The sequence below is a fragment of the Tursiops truncatus genome, chromosome 5 (assembly GCF_011762595.2).
Source record: "Tursiops truncatus isolate mTurTru1 chromosome 5, mTurTru1.mat.Y, whole genome shotgun sequence".
Classification (NCBI taxonomy): Eukaryota; Metazoa; Chordata; class Mammalia; order Artiodactyla; family Delphinidae; genus Tursiops; species Tursiops truncatus.
The window spans coordinates 113,482,873-113,501,325 of NC_047038.1; the positions used below are offsets into that span (position 1 = coordinate 113,482,873).

Sequence of the window (18,453 nt, forward strand, 5' to 3'; positions counted from 1 at the left end):
TTGTGTATTCTGCTGTCATTGGATGAAGTAATCTATAAATATCAGTTTGATCTAGCTGATTGACTGTGCTGTTCAGTTCAACCATATACTTGCTGATTTTCTGCCTGATGGGTAAACGTTAAGATTCAGAGGCTAAAATTTCTTTAGTGTCTTTGTTTTTGTCTCCTTGTTATCTTTGGATTTCCCTAGAGACTCCTTAAATGGCATCTAAACTTGCAGTTTTTTGAATTTAACCTCCTGATATTATGTTGGAGCCCTGTTGATATGGTGGTAAGTTATGGGGGGAATGGAAGTGTTCTATAATCCTTTGATTAGATCTCAGTCTTTTAGTGGGCCTGTGTTCATGGCTGTGACCTTACAAGCACTTCTCAACTTTTCTTTCCCCACTTAGATGAGACAGGAAGGCTAGAGGGGGATGGAGTTGGGTATTTTCCCTCCCCCATGTCAGGCTCTGGTAAAACCCATGTTGCTTAGGTTCTGCTAAAACAGTTTTCCTTTAAGTCAGGCCTTTGTTAAAGGGGAAGAAAATGCTTTTGGTTTATTTCATAAAGATTACTTTCCCCCTCTATCTGCAGGAAGCACTGGAGAATTTTCTCTGATCTTTACCCTGAAGAGAACCTGGTGGGGCTCCTAGAGGTAAAACTCATGAAAATGTGGAGTCCTCTCTAAGGCTGGGCTTCCAGGAGCTTTTAATCTCTCAAGCTAGTCTGTACTCAGTCTCTAGCAATTAGTGAATGAACAATTACTCAATTACTCTTTAAGTTTTCCTACCAGTTGCTAACTCTAGTGGTGGTTTCTGCTCCTGGTAAGATGTGATTCTGTTTTCTGTTCTCTTCAGTTTTTTGGATGGTGGTTTGCCCTGTGACCTCTTTGGGACCTAAGAAAAATTATTGGTTTTCAGTTAGTTCAGCTTTTTTGTTGTTGTTGTGAGGATGAGAGTGACATTGTCCAAACTCTTTACATGTCACATCGGAAACTAGAAGTTCTTCCTTTTACTTTTAAACTGTATATATCTTTTTATTTGAAGTGGATTTCTTATAGACAGCATATTATTGGGTCTTACTTTTTAAAATCCAGTCTGACATTCTTTATCTTATAATTGGGAGTATTTAGACCATTTACACCTAATGTACCTACTGATGTAATTAGATTTAAAACTACGACCTTGGAATTTGGGGGGTTTTGTCCATTTATTCCCTCTTTTTTAAACCTGATTTTGGATAAATTCAGTATTTTTTATGATTCTGTTTTATCTCCACTATTGACTCATTAGTTATACATCCTTTTTGAAATTTTTGAGGGATTGCCCTAAGGATTACACTGTACATCTTTAATTGTCACAGTTTACCTTCAAGTAATATTATACTACTATAGATATGGTATACAAATCCTTCAGTATACTTCCAATTAATGCCCATGCTTTATGCCATTTTTGTTATGTATTTTATTTTTGCATATTTTAAACCCCCAGAATATATTGTTGCTATTTTTGTTTTAAAAGATCAGTTATATTTTGGAGTGATTAAAAAACAAACTTTATGCTTACTTTAACGTTTTCAATTTGGGGAACTTTTTATTGTTTTGAATAGATCCAGGTTTCTGTCTGGTATCATATTCCTCCTGTCTGAAGAACTTTCTTTACATTTTTTGTGTTGCAGGTCTGCTAGCACTGTTTGGTTGAAAAAAATTTCATTTTGCTTTTATTACTGTCATATATGTTCCCTGCATGAAATTCTAGGTTAGCAGGTTTCTCCTTTTACTACTGTAAAAATGTCATTCTGTATCTTCTGGCTTGCATAGTTTCTGAAGAAAAGTCTGCTGTAGTTAATGTGGCTTTTTTCCTAGCTGGCTTTAAGATTTTATCGTTAATTTTCAGCAATATAAACATTATGTGTCCACGTGTATGCGTGTGTGTGTGTTTAATCCTGCTTGAGATCCACTGAGATTCTTGGATCTTCTGGTTTAATGTCTTGCATTACTTTATGAAAATTCATGGCCATTATTTCTTCAAGTATTTCTTTTGCCCCATCCTCATCCTTCTGGGAATCCAATTATACATATGCTAGACCATTTAATTTGCTAGACCATTTGGTATTTGTCCCCTTGCTTTTAGGTGCTCTATTTTTTGTTTTTTCTTTTTTTTTCTCTTTGTGTTTTGCTTTGGGGTTTTTTAATTGGCCTAGCTTCAAGTCTACTACTTCTTTCTTTGGCATTATTGAGTCTACTAATGATTCTGTCTACGGAATCTTTCATCTCTGATATGGTGTTTTTTATTATGGCTTTTTCATTTGACTCTTAAAGGAGTTTTCTCCTATGTTGAAATTCCCTGTCTTTTCCTGCATTTCATTTACCTTTTCCCCTAGATTCTTTAACATATTAATCATAGCTATTTAAAGTCCCCATTTGTTAGTTTCAACATCTGGTTCATCTCTGAGTCTATTTCTAGTGATTGCTTTATCTTTTGATAATATTTGTTTCTCTTGCTTGTTTGTGCGTCATAAATGTTTACTGAATGCCAAACATCACATATAGATTAGTAGATACTGAGAAAAATGGTATTTATACTTTGAAATGGATACCTGTTTTCCTCTGTCAGCCTTTTATAGTGGGGGTTGTGTTAGTTAGGAATTGAGCTGGGTTTGAGTTTGTTTGTTTTATTATGGTTACTTTCAATATCACAGGCTTCAAATTCCTCTAAAGATGCCCAGTACTTATGGCGGGGCTGTTGTGCCAGAGGAGTTTTCTTAATGTTCCTCCTCCACAATCATTTTCAGTTATCTCTGTATCCCTGTGCTTCAGAGGGTGTCTCTCTCCATCCTCTTGCCCTGCCTCCAGCAGTAAAATGCGATGGTTGTAACTCAGTGCAGGGGATCAGAGGCAGGATTTCTTCTCTGTTTTCCTGGTCTAGCTTCAATCCTAGACAGCCCTTGCATGTCTGACCTCCAGGTTGGGACTTTCTCAGCATTTTGGTCCCTCCTACCTATGATAGTGAAACTCTGGACTTTCCTAGGAGAGAGTTTTCTGCCCCATCCCCAGAGGAAGGAGTGTTTTCTGCTTCTTCCCCAAGTGTAGAGTGTTTTTTCTTTTACTTTTCTCCCAGCAAGGATAGGTCTGTGCGGTTGGGGTTTTTGCTTTTCCTGCAGTGGCAGTCTGTCCCCTCCTCCAGGCATGTACCACTGACGTAGGCTTTCCAATCTCTTGTTTTCCCCAAAAAATGTCCTCTAATGTGTACAGTGAGGCCCTTAGAAAAGAGTCTGAGAGTCAGAGTGAGTTCACCTTGTGTTTGTGACTCCCAGGGCTGCTATACTTTTATGATAGCCCATGCTTAGCCTTTAGCAATTTGTTGAAATTCTACTTGATTTCTCCTTCTATGTTTATTTGCTCGCTGATCCTTCCTTCCATGCTCTACCACAGTTGGGACAGGCTGCCCATCCTTTCTCTCCTAACCTGGGAGCTGACCCTTCTTGGATTTCAGGATATTTGGTTGCTGCGTGATTTTAAGCACTCATGTTTTCAAGAAAAATTATGAGTTTGTAGTTTATCTAGCCTTTTCTTGTTGTTTGAGTGAGGATGGTGCCTTTTTCTAGCTTCATGTATCCTAGACTGCTTCAGAAGTTTCTAATATTCTTTTTTTTCTTATTTTTTAATTTTTAAAAAAATTTTAAATTTTTGGCTGTGTTGTGTCTTCATTGCTGCACGCAGGCTTTCTCTAGTTGCGGCGAGTGGGGGTTACTCCTCCTTGCGGTGTGTGGGCTTCTCCTTGCAGTGGCTTCTCTTGTTGCGGAGCACAGGCTCTAGGTACACAGGCTTCAGTAGTTGTGGCACGCAGGCTCAGTAGTTGTGACACACGGGCTCTAGAGTGCAGGCTTAGTAATTGTGGCACATGGGCTTAGTTTCTCTGCGGCATGTGGGATCCTCCCGGATCAGGGCTCGAGCCCGTGTCTGCTGCATTGGTAGGTGGATTCCTAACCACTGTGCTACCAGGGAAGCCCTCTAATATTCTTTATAGCACCAAATATTTCTGTGAATTTGCTCAAGTTGAGTATCTTCTATTGCTTTACTGAGTAGCATAATTCGACTGGTGCCATACTGATGTCAGTAACAGGGTAAGAATCAGTGCCAGTTCACATTCTTTTATGCTGTGGGGCTTGGCAGAGGACAACACCTAGAAGTTACTGGTCCCCTGAAGATGCCCCACTGCTCTGACATCTTGGAGGTGCAGAAAAGAACAATGGCTGACACTACCAGAAGAATGGTGGGGATCACTTAAAAATGTGTTGGGTATGAAAGTCTTGAAATTCATCATTGTGCTGTCACACATTTTACTTCTGTGATTTTCAGCTTTGTGTTCATCAGTGAAATATAATTATATGATTATCATTTTGCATGTTATGAATGACTGAATAGTCTTTATTAATGCGAAACAGCATGAGAAAGTTAGTTGTTTAACCTTTACTTAACCTTACTTCTCTATGGTCAGATATTTTTCAGTTCAAGTCAGCAGACAGTTGCTGAAATCTGTAACACTGTTAGAGATTAAAAAATAAAAAAGACACACAGACCTTGTTGTCAAGGAGTTCACGATCTAATGGAGGAATTGTATCTTTAAATTAGTCATTATTATACAATGTAATAATTTATGACTTTTATTTGATGCTTCCTAAGAGAGGTTCTGTTGTAAGTACTTTGCATGTATAAAATAAACAACTGTCTCAGTAAAGTCTCCAAAAGTCGTATGAAGTATTTACTGTTATTTTTTATCATTTTCCAAATGAGGAAACTGTAGTACAGACAGATTAAGCAGTTTGGCAAATATCCCCTAATAAGTGGGAATGCTGGGACTCAAGGCAGTCAGGCTTTCACTAGGTCGTACTGCTTCCCTCTAAGCATGGGCTCAGTGCAGTAGTGGGCCAAAGGAGAAAGTGATTGACACTGCTTCAGAGGATCAGGGAAGTCTTCATGGAGATGATGCGTATCTGGCATGATGGGGCAAGGTAGAATTTCACTGGGGAAGGACATAAAGGCAAGAGGAACAGTATGTGCAAAGGTGTATAGCTAAGCAAAACATGGTTCTTTCGAAGAATTGTGAGTAGTCAGTAAGACTAGAACAGAGGGAAGTGGCATAGGTGAAACTAGCTAGTTAGGAAGAGGCCTGATCATAGGGGGCTTTGTTAAACAGTTCATACCTGGGAGTTCCCTGGTGGCCTAGTGGTTAGGATTCTGGGCTTTCACTGCTGTGGCTTGGGTTCAATCCCTGGTCAGGGGACTGAGATCCCGCAAGCTGCGCAGCATGGCCAAAAATATAAAATTTAAAAAAAAAAGTTCATACTTTATTGTACAGAGAGTATGAGCCATTGAGTAATTTAAAGTAGCAGAATGAAACAGTGTTTGTTCACATTTGAGAACTGTGAAGGATGGACTGAAGTGAGGCAAGATTAGAGGTAAAGAAATGAGTTAGGAGATATGCAGTAATTCAGGTGAGCACTGATATAAGGGAGAATTTTAATAAACTTTCAAAATGTTAGTATCAGTCTTTGGGAGATACAGATGTACCTCACTGCTACAGTATGGTTGGTGGTAGATGGCTTTGCAAAATTATTATTTTATCTTTGGAAATGCTGGTTCAATATTTCACTCAGATTAAAGTTGGAATGTATTTAGTAGATTCAGCTTAATTGAATACGCATCAGAAAACAATTCCACAGTTCAGCACAATTGTCAGTCTCTGCCCAAGAGACTGGAAAAACTAAAGGTCAGATTTGTGTGGTTGCCGGCATGATACCAGAGTCTTATTATAATAATTTAATCATTTAATTTAATAAGCATCAAATGCATACCATGTTGGGAAAGAAGATTAGGAGAAAAATAGGTACATTTTCTATGTTTGACTCTATGCGTGATATTTTATAAGCCGACAAAAATAAGGGATTTGATGAGGCTGTATTTTGTGAATACCTAGAACATACTTTCCACTTGATCCATATCTTCTACCAAGACATTGCCTTTATGAGTTAATTTTGAGAGGCATAATTGGGTGGTGTAAGTTCTATTTTTCTTAAAAAAAAAAAAACCTGACGAAATTTTTCTTTTCTTTTCATGCTATAACTGACAGTTATGATCATTGAGTTAAAGAATTTCTGAGTTGAATAGCAATATGTGCTTTGGAGAAAATAAAACAGCAATATAATAAATAGATCAAGGAGGACCTCTCGTGGGAAGTGAAATTTGCACTGACATGTAGATGTTAAGAAGAATCCACTATGCAAAGATTTCAGAGAAGAAGCTTCCTGACACAGGGAACACCTAGTTAAAAGGCTCTAAGCTAACTGGTTTGGCATGTTCGAAGTTCAGAAAGAAGGCTAGTGTGGCTGGAGAGTTGTAAGGAGGTTAAGTGGTAGAAGATGACATTGGAGATATAATTAGACATGGGTCAGATTATGTGAACTCTGGTAGGCCTTGGAAAAGAATTTGGATTTTAAGTACAAAGAGAAATCACTAGAGATATTAAGCAGGGAAGCGAGATGATCTGATACAGAATTTTTAAAAGATGTTTAGGTTAACTGAGTTATTATATGAGTTAATAAATATTTCATGATTTAATATATATAAAATGCTTAGAAATGTGCATGGCACATATTAAATGTGATATCAGTGTTTGCTATTATTATTAATTTATTGATATGGGTTAATCTTTTAGATATATTAAATGAAAAGAAAAATGCAAAGTGTAGAAGTATGTATAATATGCCATCATTTGTGTAGAGAGGAAAAAAGAATATATATATTTGCTTACATCTGTGCAAGGGTATGTAAGATACTGATAACTTGGATTATATTTGGAGAAGGCAACTAGATGCTGGGGGGAGAGAGACTTCACCATGTTCTTTTTTGTACCTTGTGAATTTGATCTAAAATGAATATACTACTTAGTCCAAAAATAAAACATAAATTAAATCTGTTTTGCTTAAATTTTTTGAAAACTCCGCACTTAATTTTTTTAATTAGTGTAAATTATTATGATTTTAATCAGGAAAAACAATACCAGATAGGTTTCCGTTATCTGGAATGGCTGGATGATATAGGATTTCCAGATAAATTTGCTGAGGAGCAAAGAGGAGGTGGATTCAGGCTTTTACAGTGTAAAAGAGTGGTGTGAAGAACAATTAACAAAGGCCTTCATAGGAGGTAAGGCAACTGACTGAGAAATGTTGAGTGTGATGAGAATTCAGGAGAGCTTCTACTTCATGAGGTACAAAAATGATTAAAGGGGATTCCACAGTCATTTTCTTGGTGACCTTAACTAAAAGGGCAGTGGCTGTACTGGTTCTAAGGCAAGGGGGGTATCCCTATGTCACAGGGTCCAGTTGCTGGCTATAATACCCTATGGGTCAATGGTGGGCCCCATGTTTTTGGGTGAGTAACTCAAGGACATTCTCTTCCCCTTTTCATATACAAAAAGGAAAACAGGAATCTGATAATTGGGATGCCCAAAGGCAGGTGGGCTTATCAAACTCTCCTTTAAGGCCTTGATGGCTGTGTCCTCCTGTTCTTCTCATAAAATTGGGTCAGGGCTGTTATCATTAAGTAAAACATATAGAGGCTTTGGCCATAAAAGAGAAATTTGGAGTCCAATTTCAGCAATAACCAGCTAGCCCGAGAAAACCTTGCAGTTGGCACTTAAGGGTTTTGGGAAACTTAGGACACCATGAAATCTATTGGGATCTAGGTGTAGCCCTTGTTCTGATTTCAGATGTCCTAAATATCAAACCTGAATTTGGGCCAACTGCAATTTTTCTTTGGCAATCTTACGTCCCATTAAGGCTGAAAGCTTTAGCAGGTGGATGCCATTTTCCTGTGAGGAAGCTCTAGAAGGAGAACAAAGAAGCAAATCATTCACATATTGCCACAAAGTAGAACCCCTAGGGAGTTTTATGTCGTCCAGATCAGCTTTTAGCATTTGTGAGAAAACAGGACTCTCAGTAAAACCCTGAGGCATTACTATCTAGGTGAATTGTATTTCTTTCCAAGCGAAGGCAAAAAGGTGTGGGCTTCAACTGGAATACTAAAGAATGCACTGCATAAATCAATTACAGTTAAGAATTTACTCATGGTAGCAATGGGCATTAGTAACATGTGAGGGTTAGGAACAACAGGGTGTCCAGGGATAAATAACAATGTTGTTTATTGCTGGTAGGTCCACCCTTAGGTTTTCTCACCAGTAAAATGGGAGAGTTACAGGGACTAGTAAAAGGGATAATGAGGCCTTGAGCCTTGTAATCTTATATTATGGGCTTTATGGCTTGAAAGACTTTCTTACTTATAAGGTATTGATTAATTCCTGGAAGAGGTTTTGAGGGGTCTGTTTGAATCTTGATGGGAGGTGTGCTGTGAATTTTGTTAACGTCAGTTGGAGATTTTGCCCATAAGGAGGGTGGTAGCTGATAATAGGGACAAATGATCAGTGTTTCTGGAATCTGCTCTACTACCATCAAAGATGGAACAAATAAAAGATGTCAGAGGGTCATTTAGTTCACCTGGTTGTTTATTCTGATGACTACCATCAGTTTCTAAAATTATTTTCCCCTTTTGGGAGAAATTCTGGCATGATAATTCTCTAAGAAGTTTCGACCTAATAAATGAATAAGGATGGATGAACTGAGGGGAAAGAAAAGTGTCCAACTCTCAAAGGACCTAAACAAAAGGGAACGAGTTCAGAAACAGGAACCTCTTGAGGATCATTAGAGAGTCCCACTATTTGAATTGTTTTAGTTCTCTGGGGCGGGGGCTGTTTTATAGTAGTGGGGTTTAGAGTGTGGCTTCAGTGTCAGGACTGGAAGAGATTCCTTCCCAGTCTAGAGAAATGTTTCTCCAAACTGATTGAGAGCATTGGGAAGAGCCCTATAGTTCCTCAGAGCCCTGTCATTGAGAATTGGGAGGACGTTGGAGAGGCTGGTTAGAGGGCTGAAGGCACCTGAAACGCTTAAATTTGTAACAGTGTTTTTTCCAATGTCCTGACTCTTCGCAATAATAGTAGAAACTAGGAGGGTTTTGGTTCTGTTTAGGAGTCTTCATTTGCTGGAATTGAAAATTAAGAATTTAGGCGGTCTTCCTTTGAGGTGACTCGTCTAAAATGCCAGAGAACTGGTTTACCAGATTAACTAAATCTGGAGTGAACATAGTTTCCCATTCCATCCTGGTCCTTTTTATTAGACAGGAAGGGTCCCAGTTCAGCCTATTAATAAACATAGTTAAAAACGACCTGGGTGGAATCAATATCTGAAGGAAGACCAGAATTTTCTTCAAAAACAATTAGAAGTTGATTGTAGTAATCATAAACAGGTTCCTCAGACTTTTGTCTGCAAGTCTGAATTTTGTTCCAATCAACAGACTTTGGAAAAGCCTCAGGAATTGCTCGATGAAGTTGCCTAGCGATTGTTCAAGCCTGGTCATATGATAATAAGTTGGTGGACTGGTCTCCCAGTTGTAATTCTAGAGAATATTCAGGATTTTTCCAATTAGCAGTTTTCAGTTGCTGGGCCTGGCCGTCACCAAAAAGCTATGAACTAGTTGATAGGAGTCAGAGAAACCAGGTTGATAAGTTTTAATGACTGTATTAAATTCCTCAGCAAATATGTGAGGATCTTCAGTTACTTTGGGAAAATTTTGAATATGGCTTGCGGTTCAGCTTTGGTCCAGGGAAATACGAAATTAAGGGTCTAGCCTCTGGATCCTTTGAAGGCTTAATATTAAAGGGGCAGGTTCTGACAAGTTCAGAGGAAAAGGGAGTTGGGAAAGTTTAAGAGAAAAGGGGAAGGTTAGTGAGAGAATTAGTATGGAGGAATTGAAGGAATAGAGGAGGTGTAGGCAGCACAGAAGGGAAGGAGGAAGAGGGAGCCAGAGGTGGAGTCTGGCCACCAGCAGCTGAGGGAGGGAGAGAAGACGATGCCTGAGGTGGCGCCTCAGACAGCCAAGGAAGATAGAGCCTGAGGCTCCAGGAGCCATTGTATCTTTCTTTAATCATTTGTTCGCCTCAGTTAATCTTAAAATTTTATTTTGCAGAGAGGCAATTTTAGACCCCTGATAATGTTGAGAAGCTTCAAAATACCAATCAAACTAAGCATTGCACTCAGTTCTGGAAATTTTTGAGCTATTGTAGTCCATTTCAGTGCTAAGGAAATTAAGTTAGGGATTTCAAAAGTTCTTTGTAATAGCCATTTCTATTCTACATTGCTTTTGGTCAAGTTGGTCCATTTAGTTAGAAATGTGCCTGAGGAAGGACCTTGGCTTTTAAACAAAATCATCTGGAGTCCTCCTAGGGGGTGGGTACCCTCAAAATGTTTAGATAACTAGGATCCCATTTCTCAGTTTTTCTCTGGAGTAAAAGAACGATTTCCAAACAGCTTACAGCACAAACTGCTCAATTCAAACAGCTTGCAGGCTAATCCCAGCCAGTTCGAAGAAGACAGCTTGGTTTTAGAAGGAGCCAGGCCAAAGACTTTTACAGCCAATTTCCATAGGACAGCCCCTTCCAAAGGAGGAGGATGAAGAAAACTGGAACAGTTTCAGAGAAACAGCCCCTGTTGCCGAATGAATGGGCCAAAGGTGTTTTCAGTCAGATTTGGTTGAAACAGTCTGATCTCAAAATTAGACTGACCTGCCAAATGAGTACTCATATACAAAACAAAGCCTTAACCAAAGAGATGAAACCTTAAAATAGATCCCGAGTAAAGCCTGGAGAGCTTCAAATGCAAAGAGGGCGTGTGCTGAGATCCAAGAGAAAGACTTTCAAACTCCAGGGTCAGTGAGAAAGCAGTGAGTGACAGTGGGTTCAATGGTGGGTACTGCACCTGTTTGCTTGCCAGCCTTGGAACCATTGGGGGTCTTTTCTCGTCCCCGTAGAGGCCACCAACATGTTGATCTGAAATAAATAGTCTGCCAGATATTGCTCCAGCAAAGATGGGTTTACTTAGGATCAGCAGAGAATTGCAATTCAGAGTCTGCAACCATGGCAAGCCAAGTGCAAGTTTCCACACTGAAGTGAAGTAGCACACTTTTACAGAGAGGAAAAGGAAGTTGGGAGGGCTATAGTAAACAGAGAGGCCGTGGCTTTTCATTGGCTGAGTCCTTGCCAAGAAAGGAGACTTTCTTCTTCTTCTTGGGCTCCGTTATGGTCACAGGGTGTGAGAACTTCCCCTTCTGGTCTCCCAAATCTGTTTAATTGAGATTTCTGTTTATTAATTTTTTATGCTTCTGAGAAGTGAGGTCTGGTTAAGAGGATTGAAGAGTTTTGGTTAATTTAAATTTCACAGTACTCACTATCCTCTTTATCAAACTTTCTGGACAAATATATGTGGTAATTTTGTATTTTGAATATATGGCTCTTTCTTTATCATGAGAATTTATTGTCACTCGTGGTGCTTTCAGGATTTGGAGTGGATCAATTACGAGATGACAATCTAGAAACTTATTGGCAGTCAGATGGCTCCCAGCCTCATTTAGTGAACATCCAATTCAGGTAATATATTTTTGAATTTTTCAATTTATATAGGTTATAAGTAGACAAAGAAATTGATTTTATTTACATAAAATTTAAAGAAATATAGAAATTATATTGAAATGCACTTAACTCTGCTTTTTATAAGCCTTAGAGATTACTTTTTGACTCAACTAGATTATGTTTTAAGTTTATTGTCTTATCCTTTATGAATTCTTTTTTTAATCAACATTTTTTATTGAAGTATACTTGATTTACAATGTTATGTTAATTTCTGTTGGACAGCAAAGTGATTCAGTTATACATATATATACATTCTTTTTTTTAAATATTCTTTTCCATTATGGTTTATCATAGGATATTGAATATAGTTCTCTGTGCTATACAGTAGGACCTTGTTGTTTCCTTTATGAATTCTTTGTGGTACTTTACGCAGTTCCTTTTATGTAGATATTTCTCATATATACTTTTCAATATCATTTATTTCAGAAAAGTATGCTTTGCTTATGACCCAATGCAATGCCTTAATGCATTGCGTTAAGTACACCAGGAGTGATGATAAAAAATTTATTCTAACTTATTACTTCTAAGGACACTTTCAGTTTTGAAATGCTTACTTTTGGGGGGAAATGGAAAACCGCCATATGTTTGTCATTTGCTTTGAATTTATTGACAGATGGAAACCAGTTAACTTGCTTATCTTGCTCCATTTACACCATCTATTTTAACATTCTGTAGCATTGTATTTCTGGTTTGTTTTTATTGTCCTAGGATATAGATCAGCACATTTCTTATGAAAAAGCCCAATAGCAAATATTTTAGGCCTTGTGTGCTAGCTGGTCTGTGTTGCAGCTACTCATTAATGTCATTATAGCATGAAAGCAGCTGTAGGCAATGCATAATGACTGAATTTAGCTGTTCTAATTAAACTTTATCTTACAAATGTAGGTGGTGGGCAGGTTTCAGCCAGTCGGCTGTAGTATGCCAATTCCTGTCCTAGGGTATTAAATATGTATACACCAGAAATGAAGGTAACAGCTAATATTTTTTTAAAGACTTTAAATACCAGATATTTTGCTAAATGCCTTCCCTATTTATTTCCTTTAGCCTTTACAGCTATTTTTATCTTTATTTTGTTGTCTTAGAAGCAGAGATTTAGATAAATCTCTTGTAACTTGCTCTAGGTGTCTCATATAAGTTGAATCATAAAATATTTGTCCTTTTGTTTCTCGCTTAACTTAGCATAATGTTTTCATGGTCCAGCCATGTTGTAGCATATATCAGAATTTCATTCCTTCTGAATAATATTCCATTGTATGTATATAGCACATTTTGTTTATTATCAATGGACATTTGGATTGTTTCCATCTTATGGCTATTGTGACTAATGCTGCTATGAACATGATGGACAAATATCTATTTGAGTCCTGGCTTTCAGTTCTTTTGCACATATACCCAGAAGTAGAATTGCTGGATCAAATGGTGATTCTATGTTTAATTTTTCGAAATACCACCATACTGTTTTCCACAGCAGCTGCACCATTTTACATCCAGAACAGCAATATACAAGAGTTCTGATTTTTCCACATCCATACCAACACTTGTTTTCTATTTTTTGATAATAGCCATTGTAATGGGTGTGAAGTGGTATCTCATGGTTTTGATTTGCATTTCTCTAATGATTAGTGATGTTGAGCCTCTTTTCATGTGCTTATTGGCCATTTGATATCTTTTTTGGAGAAATGGCTAAGTCCTTTGCCCATTTTTGAATTGGGTGTTTTGGTTTTTTGTTGATTTTTAGGAGTCCTATATGTATTTTGGATATTAGTCCCTTATCAGATACATGATTTCCAAATATTTTCTCCCATTCTGTAGATTGCCTTTTTATAAAAGTGCTTAATTTTGATGAACTCATTTTGTCTATTTTTTATGCCTTTGTTGTCATATATCCTTGTTTAGTTTTTAAATCCTTTTTTATAAGTTACTGGTTTTGAGTTACTAATATTTTGTTGAAAAATTTTATGTTTATATTCTTGAGGGATATTAGTTTATCATTTTCATTTATTGTAATATCTTAGTCTGATTTTATTACTGGGTAATATTGGCCTGATAAAATGAGTTGGGAAGTGTTTCTGCCTCTATTTTTCTTTTTCTTTTTTTTAAACCATTTTTTAAAAATTGAAGTATAGTTAATTTACAATGTTGTGTTAGCTTCAGGTGTACAGCAAGGTTATTCGGTTTTACATATATATATATATATATATATATATATATATATATATATATTCTTTTTCAGATTCTTTTCCATTATAGGTTATTACAAGACATTGAATACACTCTGTGCTATACTGTAGGCCCTTGTTTATCTATTTTATACATAGTAGTGTATATATGTTGATCCCAAACTCCTAATATATCTTCCCTCCCCTCCCCCCCAACCCCAGTATCCCCTCTGGTAACCGTAAGTTTGTTTTCTATGTCGGTAAGTCTATTTGTTTTGTAAATAAGTTCATTTATACCATTTTTAAGATTCCACATATAAGTGATATCATATGATCTTTGTCTGACTTACTTCCCTTGATATAATAATCTCTAGGTCTATCCATGTTGCTGCAAATGGCATTATTTCATTCTTCTTTATGGCTGACTAATTTTCCATTGTGTATATATACCACATCTTCTTTATCCATTCATCTGTCTTTAGATATTTAGGTGGCTTCCATGTCTTGGCTATTGTAAATAGTGCTGTAGTGAACATTGGGATGAATGTATCTTTTTGAATTACAGTTTTCTCCAGATATATGCCCAGAAGTGGGATTGCTGGATCATATGGTAACTCTATTTTTAGCTTTTTAAGGAACCTCTGTACTGTTCTCCATAGTGGCAGCACCAATTTACATTCCCACCAACTGTGTAGGAGGGTTCCTTTTTCTACACACCCTCTCCAGCATTTATTATTTGTAGATTTTTCTAATGATGGCCATTCCAACTGGTATAACGTGATACCTTATTGTAGTTTTGATTTGCGTTTCTCTAATAATTAGCAATATTGAGGATCTTTTCATGTGCCTGTTGGGCATCTGTGTGTCTTCTTTGGAGAAATATCTGTTTAGGTCTTATGCTCATTTTTTGATTGGGTTCTTGTTTTTCTGTTATTAAGCCATATGAACTGTTTGTATTTTGGAAGTTAATCCCTTGTTGGTAGCATCATTTGCAAATGTTTTCTCCCAGTCTGTAGGTTGTATTTTCATTTTGTACATGGTTTCCTTTGCTGTGCAAAAGCTTTTAAGTTTAATTAGGTCCCTTTTGTTTATTTTTGTTTTTATTTCCATTACTTGAGGAGATGGATCCAAAAAAATCTTGCTGCGATGTATGTCAAAGAGTGTTCTGCCTATGTTTTCCTCTAAGAGTTGTACAGTATCTGGTCTTACATTTAAGTCTTTAATCCATTTTGAGTTTACTTTTGTATATGTTGTTAGAGAATAGTCTAGTTTCATTCTTTTACATGTAACTGTCCAGTTTTCCCAGCACCACTTATCTTTTCTCCATTGTATATTCTTGCCTCCTTTGTCGCAGATTAATTGACCATAAGTGCATAGGTTTATTTCTGGGCTTTCTATCCTGTTCCATTGATCTATATGTCTATTTTTGTGCCAGTACCATGCTATTTTGATGACTATAGCTTTGTAGTATAGTCTGAAGTCAGAGAGTGTGATTCCTCCAGCTCCATTCTTCTTTCTCAAGATTGTTTTGTCTATTCGGGGTCTTTTGTGTTTCCATGCAAGTTTTAAAATTTTTTGTTCTAGTTCTGTAAAAAATGCCATTGGTAATTTGATAGGGATTGCACTGAATCTGTAAATTGCCTTGGGTAGTATGGTAATTTTAACAATATTGATTCTTATAATCCAAGATATCTTTCCATCTGTTTGTGTTGTCTTCAGTTTCATTCATTAGCATCTTATAGTTTTTGGAGTATAGGTCTTTTGTCTCCTTAGGTAGGTTTATTCCTAGGTATTTTATTCTTTTTAATGTGATGGTAAATGGAATTGTTTCCTTAATTTCTCTTTCTGATCTTTTGTTGTTAGTGTATAGGAATGCAAGAGATTTCTGTGTATTAATTTGGTATCCAGCAACTTTACTGAATTCATTGATTAGCCCTAGTAGTTTTCTGGTAATGTCTTTGGGATTTTCTATATATAGTATCATGTCATCTGCAAACAGTGACAATTTTACTTCTTCTTTTCCAATTTGTTTTCCTTTTATTTCTTTTTCTTCTCTGATTGCTGTGGCCAGGACTTCCAAAACTATGTTGAATAAAGGTGGTGAGAGTGGGCATCCTTGTCTTGTTCCTGATCTTAAAAGCTTTTAGCTGATCTTAAAAGCTTTTAGCTTTTTACCATTGAGTATGTTAGCTGTGGGTTTATCATATATGGCCTTTATTACATTGAGGTATGTTCCCTCTGTGCCCACTTTCTGAAGAGTTTTTAACATAAATGTTTGTTGAATTTTATCAAAAGCTTTTTTTCAACTATTAAGATGATCGTATGGTTTTTATTGTTCAATTTGTTAATGTGGTATGTTACATTAATTTGTGGATATTGAAAAATCCTTGCATCCCTGAGATAAATCCCACTTGATCATCGTGTATGATCCTTTTAATGTATTGTTGGATTCTCTTTGCTAGTATTTTGTTGAGGATTTTGGCATCTATGTTCATCAGTGATATTGGCCTGTAATTTTCCTTTATTGTGGTATCTTTGTCCAGTTTTGGTATCAGAGTGATGGTGTCCTCATAGAATGAGTTTGGAAGTATTCCTTCCTCTGCAGTTTTTTGGAATAGTTTCAGAAAGGTAAGTGTTAACTCTTCTCCAGATGTTTGGTAGCATTCACCTGTGCAGCCATCTGGTCCTAGACTTTTGCTTGTTGGGAGTTTTTAAGTTACTGATTCAATTTCAGTACTGGTAATTGGTCTGTTCATATTTTCTATTTCTTTTTGGTTCAATCTTGGGAGATTGTACCTTTCTAAGAATTTGTTCATTTCTTCTAGGTTGTCCATTTTATTGGTGTATAGTTGCTTGTAGTAGTAGTCTCTTATGATTCCTTGTATTTTGTGGTGTCAGTTGTAACTTTTCCTTTTTCATTTCTGATTTTATTGATTTGGGCCCTCTCCCTTTTTTTCTTGATGAGTCTGGCTAAAGGTTTATCAATTTTGTTTATCTTTTCAAAGAACCAGTTTTTGGTTTCATTCATCTTTTCTATTTTTTTTTTTTTTTAGTCTAAAAGGATTCATATAGAATCACTATTATTTCTTGCTTAGATATTTGATAAAATTCACCATTGAAGCTATCTGTTCCCAGAGTTTTTTTTATGTGAAGTTGTTGGGTTTTTTAATTAAACATACAACATCTTATTTCTTTAATTGATTTTCTATTCTTGAATCAGTTTTTTTTTTGCCATAGCACAGATTTTCTCTTTAATTACCAATTTTTCTCCCATGTCCATTGAGACATTTCTCCCCCAGAAAAATATAGTTTTTTTATGCCTCAGTTGTCAGCAGATTTTTTTATTTTTTATTTTTTTAATTTAGTTTTTATTTTATATTGGGGTATAGTTGATTTACAATGTTGTGTTAGTTTCAGGTGTACAGCTAAGTGACACAATTATAAATATATATATATATATCCATTCTTTTTCAGATTCTTTTCCCATATAGGTTATTACAGAATATTGAGTAGAGTTCCCTGTGCTATATAGTAGATCCTTGTTGATTATCTGTTTTATGGAATCAGTTTGATAATTTGTTTTTTTCAAAGAACTTGTCCATTTTATCAAAATTATCTAATTTATTGACCCAAAGTTGTTACTAATATTCAGTTATTACAATATTGTGATTTATAAGAAGAATACATGGTTATTCAGATGTCTCATATATACTTGGTCTTTGTTCATAGCTCCTGGCTCACAGCTCCCCAAACCCTTGGAATTTCCTGAATTTTAAGAGCAATGGGGTAATATTTGACTTCTTGCTCTCAGGCTCTTGAAAACACTTTAGGGAAGGTGACTTTTGGATTCCGCTCAAGGGTGGGAGCTGGTTGTGGGGAGAACCAGCCGTGTGATTAGCAGGTTGGAACTTTCAGTTCCACCCCCTGATTTCCAGGGAAGGGAGACAATGTTTTCCAGTATGTTCACATTAGTATTTCCTATTGCATATGCTCTTCTTCAGCTTTGCTACTAGTTAATCAAGAGACATCTATGTCTCCCCTCTTGAAACTGGTCAGGCCTTTGTGGATTTCTTGTCTAATAGAGTACGAATGTTATGATACTGTTATTTCTAAGGCTTGATCATAAAAGGCAATCTGCCTTGTTCTCTCGTTTATGTGATTCTCTCCCTTGATACCCATCTACCATGCTGTGAGAAAACACACATCAAATGGAGAAGCCCATAAAAAAAGTGAATCAAAACCCAATTTCTCAGCTAGGCTCCCAGCTGACAAGTGTCACCAGCTTACCACCATGTTAGTGAGCTGTCTTGGAAGCAGGTCCTTCACCTCTGAAGTCAAATAGCCACACCCAGTGCTGTGTGGAGCCTTCCCCTCTGGGCCCTGCCCGAATTCCAAATTCATAAACAAAATAATGATTATTTTTTTAAGCCACTAAGTTTTGAGGTAGTTTGTTATATACCTATAGGTACATGTTTATGTTTTCTCTTTTTAAATTATTATTTTTTAATTCCATTATCTCAGTCTTTTCTACATCTGTCTTAATTACTGATTTTTCCTCATTATGGGTCATATTTTTCTGATTCTTTGCAGTAATTTTTGGTTAGATGCCAGATATAGTAAATTTTACCATGTTGAGTGTTGGATTTTGTTTTATAAAGACGATTAGACTTTGTTCTGATAGGCAGGTAAGTTCTTAAGAATCAACTTGATCTTTTTGAGGCTTCATTTTAAGCCCCT

The 18,453-nt window shown here is 36.6% G+C and overlaps 1 protein-coding gene across 4 annotated transcripts in view; it reads left to right on the top strand.

Moving 5' to 3' along the window:
- ANAPC10 (anaphase promoting complex subunit 10) overlaps nucleotides 1-18,453 on the top strand; it is a 78,045-nt gene that overhangs the window by 6,202 nt on the left and 53,390 nt on the right. For all 4 annotated transcript variants that reach the window (XM_073805528.1, XM_073805529.1, XM_019926527.3 and 1 more), the window contains exon 3: nucleotides 11,425-11,515. In XM_073805528.1, coding sequence (XP_073661629.1) covers nucleotides 11,425-11,515 — 91 coding nt within the window. The remainder of the gene's footprint in view (nucleotides 1-11,424; nucleotides 11,516-18,453) is intronic.